Below are 13,988 nucleotides of genomic sequence, written 5' to 3'. Positions count from 1 at the left end.
AATATCTAAGTTCTTTAAGACTGAGATTTCTAGACTCCTTATTCCTATCTTCCCACTTTCCCATCAACTGTACATCTAGCCAGTTTCTCTAATCAGTGGGAGATTTTGTCACTTCTATTTCTAAATCTGCCGTGTTTTGTAAGTACAACCATGGACAAGTCACTTTGAATCATGCACACCGCAGTTTCTCTTTATGGAAATTGGGGCTAATGCCTACCTCACAGAGGTGGAGTTAGATTCATTTCACTGTTAGTAGAGATCTCTTAGTTCCTTGGATGTACTTTTTTAGGCAATACAGTGAACATTCTTATTTGGTTAAGCATTGTACAAAGAGGGTGATGAAAGTGAATAAATAATATACACAGCAATAAGTATAGTACAAAATCTCTAAGCACAGAAAAAAAGACTAAATTTTTACCTAAGAAAAATGCTACCGTCTCTGAAAAAGATGAGAGCAATATACTAGGAGCCACATCTCCTAGGATTCTGCCGATCTGCTTATCCAAAGTTTCACCTGGAAGACGCTCATCTCTCTGTTTTAAGGAAATGTAATTCACTCATTAGGGATTAAAGTAGTATATTTTCAGAGAAACTTCTCAAAAGTATGGAACAAAAGGCATGTCAAGTCAATGTTATGTATTTATAGTAAGTCAGTGCTTCTAGTGTGCTAGAGTGACAGTCATCGAGACAGAAGCTGTCTTTACCCACTGAGTAGCTACAAAGCCTGAGCAGCCACAGCATGAGCTTCACTACGCTGCCCTAGCAACGCATTTCAACCCAAACCTAGAAGGCCCATAGGGATGAAAGGGTAATTCAGTCTCCCATTCAAATGCTTGGTCTTTGCTGAGATGCCACAAGGGTGCCAGTTATTTCTGGTGGGTTTTGGAGACAACTGTCAGCTAGAAAATGGATTAACCACCACATTTTATAAAGCATGGTCCTCATGCTCAATATTACATAAAAACAGACACTATTTCAGCCCCATTATCCAGCTCACCTACAGTCTACCAAGGTGATGGTAAAAAGTGTGAGATGATGGTGAAATCTTTCACCGCTGTGAGGCCATGAACCGTATCTCTGCCTATAATTTACAGTCTAGAGGCCAAAAATCATTTTAATTCTTCCAAAAGAAAAAAAGAGCTGCATCAGCAACATTCTTTACACTGAGAAACTGCAAGTCACTAAATAAATATCATCCTTGCTGTTCTCCCACAAATCAACTCTCAGGACAAACCTCATCCTGCAAGGTGCCAGGCACCTTCAACTTCTACTGCATTCAGTAGAAGGGTATTCAGCACCTCACAGGATGGAGGCCCTAAAGTAGGAGCTAATATAGTACGTACACATTAAAAACACAAAAGAGATCATTATAATACCTGAAATGTCTGAACTATAATGAAGATGTTGTCTACCCCAACAGCCAGCACCAAAAATGGAATGACTTCAATAACAATCAATGTTAATGGGATTCCAAAATAGCTGAAGATACCCAAAGAACATGCTACTGAACTCAATACGATCAGGATGCCTGCAATGCCCAGAGAGATTTTTGAATCCACCTGACAAATGAACAAAAACAAACACACACAATATTAACTGTAATGAAAATACATCCGTCAAAGCCATTCCAACCAGAATATTTTGGAACATATCTCCCAATCTAGGAGTAAACTCTTGACTTGTATGATAAAATAAGTAGCTTTACTAATTACACTGAGGCTGCCTACAGTATGGCCCCTTTTAAACATTCAGGATTATGTTATTTGAAACTGAAGAGCAAAACTGCACCTAATTTGAAAGGCCTTAGTTCAGGAATGACTTAAAATGCCTTATTTAATGACAAAAAAGTTTTTTTAAAAGGGGGATGTGGTGATGGAAGGAAAGGGGATCAAGTGCGACACTGATTTCCTAGTTTCTTCTCTTTCTTCGAAAAAGAGAAGCCGTTTGTAACCCAGAACACTCTGGTAAGACAAACAACAAAAATCTAGGAATGCTTTATAATAATGCTAACACCACTAGCTGATATTAAAATACTGATCATGAAAACTAGTTAAAGTTGAGATTAGACTATTTAACAAAATAAAGGTGTTACAAAGATTAGTGTTCTAACTTATTTTAAACGCTATGTGCTATACACACAAACACACATAAGAAGTTAGGATTATGATATTATTTTCAACATAAACTAAACATACCAGAAATCTTTTGCAGCTTTTGATGTGTCCCAGGGCTATTGAGATGTACAGAAACATGACAGCATAGCTAATTACAACAATCTTGATATCACTGTTACTTTCACGGTTTATCTCATCTTCAACACTCCGTTCAGCAGAGAATGAAATGGTTACGTTTGGATTCTGGTAGTTTTTCACAAAGCTGATAAACCTGAAAAGAAAAGCAAATGTTTTCTTAAAAACACCAAGCTAAGAAAAAGAAGAAACCACATCTTTTTCAAAACATACATACAGTACACCTACCCATCAAAAGACAGAGTTGAGATGGTAGGAAAAGGTTTAAAAACATCAAGGTAAGTCTTTAATGTTAAGCAGGCTATAACCGCTTCTGCACAAGAGCACATGGTATTTAAGAACACACTTCTCTAGATCTTCCACTTTTATCATGGTGAACATCTGAAACACTTCCACATAACTGATGGTGCTGTGGAATGAGTGGAGGGCATGACTTAAATAAGTGTATGACAGATCTGCATCCCAAAACTTTGGATCATTTCCTAACACCAAATACCTACCTTTCAGACAGGTCTACACACAGTTGCATCAATTTAAAACAAAACATGTGATGTTAAACCAATTTATCAAAACTGGTACAACTTTGTGTGTGGACATTCATATCACTTTGGTTTAAACCTGGCTTACAGGTGCAAGCCAATGTAAGAGTGCCCCTACACAAAGTTGCACTGGTTTAACATCTCACTTCTACTTAGAGGAGTACAACGTGTTTAGACAAGCCCTTTGCTCTCCTCTCAGCCCAGAAACATGCAGCTGAGTGGAGTTTATGATGCTAAACCATTAGACACCAATTAGAAGTGCACTCTACCCCAACCGTCTCCAGCTCATCTTCCACAAATATAGGAATGCTTTTCTTGTAGCTTATTCTCTCTCAGAGTAAGTTGCAATACAGAACTGATACTTGTTTTTGTAAACCCAATCTCAGTCCCTTGATGTGACAATGACTTATTTACTCAAGGAGAAAGTGAGTCTCTACAAAGAAACAGAAGAGCAATGTTCTCTGGAGTTTGAAAACAAGACTAATTTAATTTCAAATACAGGCAATTGAAAAAAGATTCACAAGATCGATTGCTATAACTACTGAAGTAAATCTACTTGTGAAAGAGTCTGAACTGAGAAAGTTATTTCAGTGAGACCTACATAAACGTTTTCACAAGGATTTCTCAGTTGCCGGATAGCACTTTGCTGACAAGAGCACAGAGATACAACTCTTGGTTTATGTGCCAAACAAGGATCTCATCAGAAACAAAAAGTTATACAGAAGTGGAAGTTTATATTTTTGATTCAGCTTTGTACAATCACTGGCACAGTCAATCCTAAATCAATGTCACACTTCAAATTTATACACGGAAGCATTCTGTACCCTCAGTGCATGTTTAGAACATTGTCGTCTTTGCTGTGAAGTCTGCTAAGCTCAGAGAAAAAAATGAGGTTACTCCAACTGTCACAGTCTAGTCTTAATTACAAGAAACTTACTCTTTTTCCCAGGCCAGAACTCTCATCAGCTTGTGTGTATCATTGTAGTAATTGTGGACAGGGAAGGTAATAACGAGGGCTGTAGCATTATTGTAGTTTTCATCTATATGTAAAAAAGAAAGAGGTTGGAAGGAGAAAACATTAAAACCCACTATGAAAACATGACACAGATCTTTCTTTGTGAAGAAGATGGGGGACTTCTTGTAAAGTTCTCTCTTTGATTTTAATGGGATGTTGTTTCAAGCAATTCATTTCCGGTCTCTGGCATCCCACTGAATCCAATCTGCTTAGTCACCTGCAACCACTCCTCAGATTTCAGGAACACCCATAAACTATTACAGAGAAACTGTCTGCAGGGACACATGGGCGGATGAGAATTTTGGAGTTCATCCAAGGAGAAATATTCTTGACTGGCTAAGTGTGATATCATAAAGAAAGGTAATCCTGAAGTCATTCATAACCTAAATAAAGCAATTGATATTGTGCCTATATATCTAGCGCAGGGGTGGGCAAACTACAGTCCAGGGGCCGCATCCGGCCCAAAAGAAGTTTTAATCCAGCCCTCAAACTCCTGCCGGGGAGCAGGACCAGGAGCTTTCCCTGCTCCGGCACTCCAGCCAGGGAACAGCGTCAGGGGCTTGCCCCACTCCACGTGTCTCCGCATGGCTCCTGGAAGTGGTGGCATGTACCCCATGCTGGCTCCTATGTGTAGGGGCAGCCAGGGAGCTTTTCATGCTGCCCCTGCTCCAAGCGTGGCCCCCGCAGCTCCCATTGGTCAGGAACCGTGGCCAATGGGAACTGCAGGAGCAGCGCCTGCGGCTAGGGCAGCGCACAAAGCTGTCTGGCCGCACCTCCGCTTAGGAGCCAGGGGAGTACGTGCCACTTCTTCCGGGAGCTGCTTGAGGTAAGCGCTGTCTGGAGCCTGCACCTGTGACTCCCGCCCGTAACCCAACTCTCTGCCCCAGCCCTGATCCCCCTTCCATCCTCCAAACCCCTTGATCCCAGCCTAGAGCACCATACTGCACCCCCAACCCCTCATCCCCAGCCCCATCCCAGACCCTGCACTCCTAGCCGAAGCCCCTTCCCATATCCTAACTCCTCATATCTGACCCCACTCCAGGGCCTGCACCCCCTCCCACACTCCAACCCCCAATTTCATGAGCATTCATGGCCCTCCATACAATTTTTATACTCAGATGTGGCCCTCAGGCCAAAAAGTTTGCCCATCCCTGATCTAGTGTGTAAGAGATGAGCATTCCTGTTCACACCCCTCTCAAATTATGCCACAATTAAAAAAAAAAAAATCAAAGTAACAAGTGAAATTAACTTGTACACAAACTCTGATCCCTTAGCACTGAAGTTCCAATGAGTTACCATTTATTTAAATGGAACAAGACTGGGCAATCAGAGAAAGCATGAAGTTTCTCAGAGTGAACACTGATCACATGTAATATGTTTTTGATTGAAATTACTGTGATTAGATTCACCTTGACCCTACCCAATCACTCACATTAAATATTCAAAAGGGACACTATCAAGGTCAACGAGGTCAAATTTTATTTTGGAGGCACCATATCGTGTTCATTTTAAAAATAATCCCACTCCTCCCAGTCCTGAGTATCTAAAGACTTCCCTAAAATAATTACTTTTCATCATTGCTACCCCATCTCCTCTGCTCTGTTCTAAGTGATCCAAAAAGCCAGAGCACATCCTACCATCCCTCAAACTCTTGTCTATTTCATTTCTTCCCTCTGAATCTTTTAAATATTTCCAATAAACCAACACACACACACACACACACACAGAGAGCTTTCACAGGACAGGTGGAACTTGGGGGACACAGAGTATGTTCTGTTCTGAATATTTAGCAGGAACTAATTTTTTTTTTTAATAATATGCCACAATATTAATGGTCTTTCTGAAACAGTTTGTTTCCATCCCTCCCAGGTGAAATCTAGGAGAAAGTCATTACATCCTCACATGACTGACTATCTCATCATTCTTGCAAGCAGGCAATTCACCAGACCCCAACTCTCTGGAATACATTTATACAGCACCATAAGATGTCCATGGAACTTTACAAGTAAACAGAAGGCATTCACAAAGGTGAAGAGACAAAGGGAACAGAGTACAAGTTGTACAAACCTACAAACAAAGACAGTGATCTAATTTAAGAAGTAATCGACCTTAAGTACATGAACAATATTTCCAGCTCTATTTGCAATTACACCTACCATCATATCCTCCCAACACAAGCCATGGAAAGACAGGTCCACCAAATGTTCCTAAACAGGGATCATGAAGCTCACTTGTATCATTTAGAGATGCTGGGGCCCTGCAAAATATATTCACAATTTATTGATTTTTTTTTTTAAATAATCTGATATTTGGGAGTGCAAAGCAGCACTGAAAATTTGTACACTTACATATTGTTTACAGTGTTACAGCGATTATGCTGGGTATTGGTGTGACAGAGCAATAACTACATTTGTAAACTGAACACAAAATTTGCTTGCTTTGTGATGTAAACTCAAAGGTGAAAGCTTATCTGTAAATTACTTATTGTGGTTTAAAAACATTTTAAGCTGAAAAAAAACTTCAAAAAACAACTAGATTTCTCAGGTGAAGCCTTTTAAAATTGCTAGTACAAAAATATTTTACTTTAGAAAAACACTTTTCTCTCTTTAATGCCCTGAAGAAATAAGCCAGGAATCCTCATGTTGCTGATTTGAAGCAGAATATCATCTTGCATTTTTTCCAGGTGGTGGGGTTTGCTCAAGCCTCTGTATGAGTCTCTGGTGCTGCATCCATCACTATGACTGTGAAAAACCCCATTGGAGTGCTGGTAGACATGGAAATGCAGGAAAAAGATGCTCTACTACCAATCAAAAGTACACACACAGATGGCATTCTATCAAATAAACCAGGAAAAAAATTCAGAGGCTGCTGGCATTGGATACAGCACGTCAAATGGGAAGAAAAAAAACCCACCAACCCCAAAACAGTTTTTAAGAGTCCATCTGTACACAAATATTTTTAAAGCATGTATTTAGTGGCTCTGCTTACCGGACACAGTACAAGAAGTGAGTGTGGTAATCAGCATAGACAAAGAACTCATCCCCAACTGAATGATTTAGAATGGAGTAACTGTTCTGAAAGTAGTTGAGCACACTTAGGATAGTGCAGTTGTTATTGTAGGGAGTAAGAGGAGCCAGGCAGATATCCTTCAGCATTACAGTCTCATTGTCATAAACAGCAGTTATGTTTTCAATAGCATTCTGCAAATCTAGCACCTGAAACAAAACACACTATAACTCAAAACAGCACTGTCTGAAGGCATTTGGTGGAGCGGAAAGAGCATTTTTCTTCTCGGTGTAAGATCAAATACTTTTAAAAGTCATGGGGCATTTTTGGCGGTTTCTGAGCTGGGTACCACGCTTTTAATATAAGCACACAGCAAATGATGAAGCAAAATGTGGTTTTCATTCTAAGTACTAGAGGAGTATTTTTCATACATCTTGAGGTTCAAAGCAAGTGGGAATGAAGGTACAGGAGCGGCAAAGTGGGGGAAGGTGATTAGCCCTTTGCTGCAAGGCGGATTGGAAGTTCTTGCAGTCTCTTTGCTAACTCCAGAGGATATTTTAGATATTTATAACAGATTAGTTTTTGGTGGAAATTCACATTATATGCTAACCACATAGGCGAAACAAAACCCAGCTTCATACTGATAATTAATCCCTTTTAGGGTCTTACAAGTATTGCAAAACACATTGCATTCACATCTCTTCCACATAGATAGGCCTGCAAAACCCATGTTACCTGATATAGGATATCTTTGTCAAGCGGAGGCCCAAAAGGCACATCAGCTCCTGATGGGTATGGTGAGTAGATGTGTGGCTTACTGTGGGGAGCTTGAATAATAAGTTGTTCAGTACGGAAGAAAGGTCCAAAGTGAGTGTCAAAGTACTGCTTCTCCTTGCGAGCTTGGCTGCTTGGGGCTGACCAAAGGTCTACAGGGTTTGTAGTGATTTTGATATACACCAGGCCTGAACAGCACATGGCAATGAAGACCAGAGAGAAGAGAACAACAGGCCGTGGATTTCGAACACAGAAAGCCCCCCAGGACATGAATGTGAGCCGTAAACAGTTCTCAAACCTCTCACCAAGTCTTTCACCACAGGAAGCCTCGCCTGTAGGAAGAGGAGATACAAGATCCAAACTATTAAAATGAACCATTTTCTTATCCAGTAATCTCTTTGGATCAGTCAGATGCTTCCAGGCATTCTTACAGAGAAGATCATTTATTGATTCTAGATTTTTTTTTTTTTTAAAACCACCATAAACCAAAAGATAAAGGTCTTATCAACAAAGGGGCTCAAGCAGGAGAAAAACTGCTAAAACACTCTTCTAGCTACAGTAGTTTCTAACAATGTTGCAAGCCAGTGTGGCACAATTAGATGGAACCATGTTTATAAAAAACATGCTAATAGTAGTCCCACCTACACTTGAGCATACCCATGATTGGCAGGATTAGAGGCATCGGAGCTTTAACACTTATTTGTAGCGTGGATGGGACAGGACATTCGTAGAACATTAAAATCATGTTAGGTCATGACATGATTCTCTATAATGATGCTGTCCTAATCACAGGAGAAAGTAAAAATTATACCTAAGAATGCCAAACAACTATACATCGGCATGGCTAAATTTTCAAGTGTATATGGACCCACGACTTGGCCCCATCCACAATGATGAGCCAAGTGATGTCAAAAGTAGTTTAGGTGGGACTGTATTTAAATGTTACTCCCAAATTCTATATAAAAAGTCAGCAAGACAATGAAAGTATGAAGAAAGTGCAGAAAAACTGAATTAAGATGAACCAACTAGGGCAGGAATGTTGGACTAGGTGGTCTTTTGGGGTTCCTAAAAGGTCTCAGACTCTTGTGGTCCACATCTCAGAGAAGGAAATAATATCTAATCAAACCCTATCATTATGATCCCAGACATACCGTTGTCATGGCGAGAATTAACAGAGAAGGCTATATTGCCGTCAATTGGAGTGTACTCTGAGACAAAATGCCTTTTTCTGTAAAAACAAAAAACAGATCATATAATCAGTATGTGGTTCTCTTGCAAAAAAATCAAGACAACTGTTTTCCAGCACTGTACTATTGCAATAAATACAGTAATAGAGGTGAATCAGGAGATCCAAAGTCTGGATCAGAATTGGCAAGCATTCCACTTTAGGTCCATCTCTAACCAATATCATCACAAACAACAATATTTCACTATAAGCTTTATGCATCTTAAATTTGTCACATTTTAGAAACGAAGGGAAAATTAGGATATATCTAAACTCACCTTAAACTTAGATCATTAAGAAACTATTTCTGGAAATTTTGGGTTTAATGTTTTAGGCTAAAAAGTTTGCCAACAGTTTTTTTTTTTTTTTTAAATGCAAGTGTAAAGACTGAAAGACCAGAAGCTCCCTCTCACCCTGCCGCCCCTCCAAGTCTCTGCATTATTCTTCAACACTACTACTAAGGCCATCCCTGAACAGACCCATATGGTCACACAACTTCTTTAAACCCCCTTTCTGAAGGGCCAACTCTGATGTGACACCTGCAAGAAAACCACCAACCCATAATGGCTAAACTGAGGGACAGCCAGGAAAAGTCTATACATATGAAGCTAAACAAATAGCCAAGTGTACATAATATATAAATACTGTATACATTTCCTTGTGACCTTAGCCATCCACCTTTCATGTTGTTCATCCTGTTAGATAACCTCTGCAGGGCAGGAACCACATCTGCTTCCATGGTCTACAGTTTAAATAATGTATTTAGGTTTGTTTCCACTTGTGACTATCAAAATCATCTTAGCACAGTATGAACGTTAAAAAGCTCTCCCTTGAAAAAAGTCTTCCTAACCCCAAAATGAACTTCACTTATACACACAAACTGGGGAAACATAATATTGCAGCATGTCCCAAAAGTCACAAAATCCAGGCTCACGAAAACTACAGGCAGATATAAATTCCACAGTGAAGGACTGACCCACTACTGAACAGTTACCATCCACATTCAGTTAAATCCATTAGTGAGTTGCTGACTCTCTAATTGCCTTCACTGAGTCAGCAAAACCCACTTAATCCTTTCACAGCTGTCAGTCAGGATACTTAGAGCTTCATAACCCAGAAATCAACTGGTAGCCAGTGTAGATCCAAGCATTAATGTGTTTTGTGGTCTTGTCTACACTAGATGTGTTGCAAGCACTTACTTCTATTGTAACACACATGTTGTCCAAATACAAAGTTCCTTTAAGATTACTGATCATATTCCATAGATATGTGCGAAGACTTTAGCAGACCTAATGGATCACCACCCCTCTTGGTGACCGGTCTTCTGTTGCAGATGGTTACTCTCACAAGCCCCAGCTTTGCAAAGAGAGCTGCCTGTAAATGTACTTAACAAGTTTACACTTGTCAGATTGCCTAGCCTGCCCACACCACATTACAAGTTTCAACGATTTGATTATACTGTTGCAAGATGTTACAGTTCTCTAGGGTAGACAAGCCATTTGTGAGATAATGCTTAGTAAGCAGGCTATGTTTACCATCAGTTCAACAGCTTTTGTTTTTAGTTTTGTTTGGGGTATTTTTTTTTTAGAATTCAATAGGGATGAAATCAACACTCATGACCATTTGTCACAAGGCAGTTATTGTTTATTACACTTCCCACTGTATCACATTGTTACGGGTCTGTATATTTATACTTCCACAGCTACAACAAGGGCTTTTGTCAAAATTTACACATGGAGTTCTATTATTGCCACTACTGAGCCTTTGGAAAACAAAAGTCTCCCGCTGTTGCCACAGCGCTGTGTAAACCAACCAGTGGAGACTGGCCTCTCAAGTTTTTCCTCCACTGAGTGTGCCTACACAGCAAGCAAACAACTGCAGATGGCTTGGCTCAGCTAACTTAGGCTTGCAAGCTTCAGGCTGTGGGGGACATTTGGGCTCAGGCTGGAGCCGGGCTCTGGGACCCTCCCCCTTTGCAGGGTCCCAGGCTCCAGCAGAAGTCTGAATTTTATTAAGATGTTAAAATTAAAAAAAAAAAAAAAAAAAGGTACAGAGTTTAAGCATAGAAGTTTCTGGTTATCAGGGAATAAGGTACAGATTATCAAGCGGTGCAAAATTCGGTTTAGGATCGAATGGCATAAGGAATACATAATCTGAAATATCCCCGATGGGGGGTAAAAGATTAACGGATCAAAAGTACAGACATTGAAATATGAGGGTATGTTGTTCATATAATGGCTATGTTCAGGTGTGGAGTATAATGAGTGGATACGATGAGGAGGATGGATTTACCCTCATTTGGTGACATTTAATGTTCAGTGAGTTTATGGTTCCAGTTCACGTGGTCCAATAGAAAAAAAGTCTCTCGGTCCCTTTCTCATAGTTGATGCACGATGTCATTCTGGCTCACACCTCCTGGTACTGTCGGTGGACAGTGATGTGTTTGATGTAGATGTCCCTGGACCATCGGATGGTGTCTGAGACCATGACGCACCACATGAGCCATGCATAGCATCGACCAATCCCACAGGTCCGCAGCACACGCTCATTGCAGGGGTTCCAAGCGCCCAGGGCTCAGACGATCAGGGCATCCATCTGCACCTCATAGCCCTTCGCTCTCAGGGTGTCGGCCAGGGGGGTGTATTTTTCCAGCTTACGAGCTCGGGCTTCACAGAAGGCCGGGATTCTGTTCTCGAAGGAGACCGTGACGTTGACGAGGATGATCTTTTTCTGAGCCTCGTCAGTGACTACTATGTCAGGTCGCAACTGGCTGTCAGTACCGGGGATGGCACAGTTCAGTGACCTCCCCCAGGCACGGTGCGATGGCTTTCACCAGGTGGTTCTGGATGGCATTGTGGCGCAGCTGCCAGGCTCTGGAGTGGGGCTTGCAGCTGCACAGGACGTGGGACAGGGTCTCGCTGGAGTAGCTGCACTTCCTGCAATGCTCGTCTCAGTGGTGGAGGACTCTGAGCGGGATGCAGTTGAGCCAGGCACAATGGATGAACCGCCAGTCAGCGAAACGGGTGAAGCCATCCCCGGCGAGGAAGTGGTTGCTAGTGTCCCACTTGCTGGTCAGTTCGAAGGCTTTACCCTGGTCCGGTTTACGCTTCAGGGTTTCCATGTACAGTGAGTGGATGGCTGCCTTCAGGGTTCTCTCCAGCATGCCCCTGGCACTCGGGATGACGATGGTGTTGTCTTTGGACCTGATCTGAGGCACCAGGACTCCCAGCTCCTGGCGCTCCTCGCACCACTCTCAGCGGCAGCCGATGCACTTCCCCAGGTGATGCGTGGCATTGCGAGCACAGGACCACAGTGAAGCGATGCTGCCAGACGATTTTGTCTGCCTTGTTGAGGGGTACCTTCGCCACGGCGGATACCCTTAGGAAGAATGAGATGCAGGGGATCAGGAAGGTGTTCAGGGCATTTATCTTCAGCCACGGTACTAGCAGGGAGGCGTCAATCTTGGCGGCATCCTGCAAGATCTCCTGGATGGTGTCCTCAGGTGTCTACCGGACACGGAAACCTGTCGGCATGCCAAGGTGCTGGTACGCCTGCCCCTCTGCCAGGGAGATGACGGGCTCGCCCTGGATCTGGAACTCCGTCGTCTGCACCGAGCCCCTTTTGCTGCCATCGATGTGGAGAGCTGCACACTTCTTTGCATTGAAGTGGAGTCCCATCCAGTTGGCAGCTCGACTGGTGGCATCTAGCATATGTTGGACGCTCTCTGGGTGATCCACGGTCAGGACCAGGTCATCCACATAAGCCAGGACGCTCACCCTCTCACCGTGGAGGTTGAAGCCATCTGTGCCATTGCAGATCGCTTGCAGCAACGGCTCCATGGCGAGGTTAAAGATGATGTGGCTGAGGGGACAGCCCTGCTTAACTCCGCTCCGGATCGGGATCTCAGCAGTCTCCCCTTCGACCGAGCAAATGGTGGTCCTGCATCCCTCGTACACCTTGCGGATCACACAAAGAAAGTTCTCTAGCATCCCAAACACCTGGAGCGTGGCAAATTTTTAGCCCCACAGCCTAAGCTCCGTGAGCCTGAGTCAGCTGACCAGGCCAGGGATTTTTTTTATTTCACTGTAGATGTACCCACTATGTCATCTAGACTTTCACTTCCACTGTTCGTATACTATAGTTATCAATGGTGGAAGTGCTACTCTATAGTCTAGCTACAACAGTGGGAGTTTTCTTTTAAAAAAAAAAAAAAAACTCTTGGACACAGGTTTATTTTTACTTGCTTGTAACTTTCTGAAAAGTTCTTTTTTGGGCTTGAAAAGTTTCCAAAGCTTTGTCTCAGCCCACAGGTGATTTATTTATTTTTGAGGATAGGCACTAGATAGTAGGAGAGGGCTGAGTTTAAGTTTCTTAAGCCATTTTTGTATTATGGGAGAATGAAAAGTATATACACTTTATGCTGAAAGTTGTAAAATTTAAGCTCCCCCAAAAACAAAAGACTGAAGAAAAATACTCTAAAGTTAACATCTTGCTAGTTCTCAATGAGGAAGAGTCTCTGCAAAGAATAAACTGATGGTATAAATAATTTTCAAATTCAAGTTAGTGAGCATGCATAGTAGCTGTCCCATGGGGACTTCAGCAGGCCTACCAGAGACCTTTGGGATAAAACATATAGGATTAGATAACTGCACGTTCTCCCTGCCTGGCCTGACCTGGCACAACAGCTGCTGCTACTTGCATTAGATTGTAAGACTCCCAATGAAATGTACAACAAGATCTTCCACTTACCTTTGATCTTTCCCTTGCAGGGACAGGTGAAAAATCAGGAACATGGAAGTAGTTTGTGTAGCCTGCTATTTTCAGCTCTTTTCCACAACTGCATCAGAATTCCACAATTTTCTGAACATTTTACCATACCCCCCAATAATTTAGTTCCCAACTTTTTCCTGTTAGAAGTGTGCACCTATGCCATTGAGAACAGCTGCCTCCAACAAAATCTAGTGTTCTGGTGCTCTGTTAACCCACCCTTGCTGAAAGCTGTCCCCAGCCAAAACAGCAGCAAAGCTCTGAACTCCTCTCTCTGCATTCACTTCAGGTTCCAAACTTAATTCAGGTGGACCATTTAAAGTGATAATGAATACAAGGAATGTCCTCTCTCCCCAATGTTCTTACAAATGAAGAAAACAAAATGCAATAGACTATGCTAATGTAAGTTTAAA

General features: G+C 42.0%; 1 protein-coding gene across 3 annotated transcripts in view; it reads right to left on the bottom strand.

The window, feature by feature from the left end:
• The window catches only part of NPC1 (NPC intracellular cholesterol transporter 1), a 52,028-nt gene that overhangs the window by 17,670 nt on the left and 20,370 nt on the right, over positions 1-13,988 (bottom strand). For all 3 annotated transcript variants that reach the window (XM_073331384.1, XM_073331386.1, XM_073331385.1), the window contains 8 exons: positions 8,735-8,811; positions 7,545-7,915; positions 6,792-7,018; positions 5,960-6,060; positions 3,726-3,828; positions 2,196-2,385; positions 1,377-1,559; positions 419-533 (listed from right to left, as the gene is read on the bottom strand). In XM_073331384.1, the coding sequence (XP_073187485.1) occupies positions 419-533; positions 1,377-1,559; positions 2,196-2,385; positions 3,726-3,828; positions 5,960-6,060; positions 6,792-7,018; positions 7,545-7,915; positions 8,735-8,811 (1,367 nt within the window). The remainder of the gene's footprint in view (positions 1-418; positions 534-1,376; positions 1,560-2,195; positions 2,386-3,725; positions 3,829-5,959; positions 6,061-6,791; positions 7,019-7,544; positions 7,916-8,734; positions 8,812-13,988) is intronic.

The sequence above is a fragment of the Lepidochelys kempii genome, chromosome 2, assembly GCF_965140285.1.
Source record: "Lepidochelys kempii isolate rLepKem1 chromosome 2, rLepKem1.hap1, whole genome shotgun sequence".
Lineage (NCBI taxonomy): Eukaryota > Metazoa > Chordata > Testudines > Cheloniidae > Lepidochelys > Lepidochelys kempii.
This window is presented reverse-complemented; position numbering and strand designations above follow the sequence as displayed.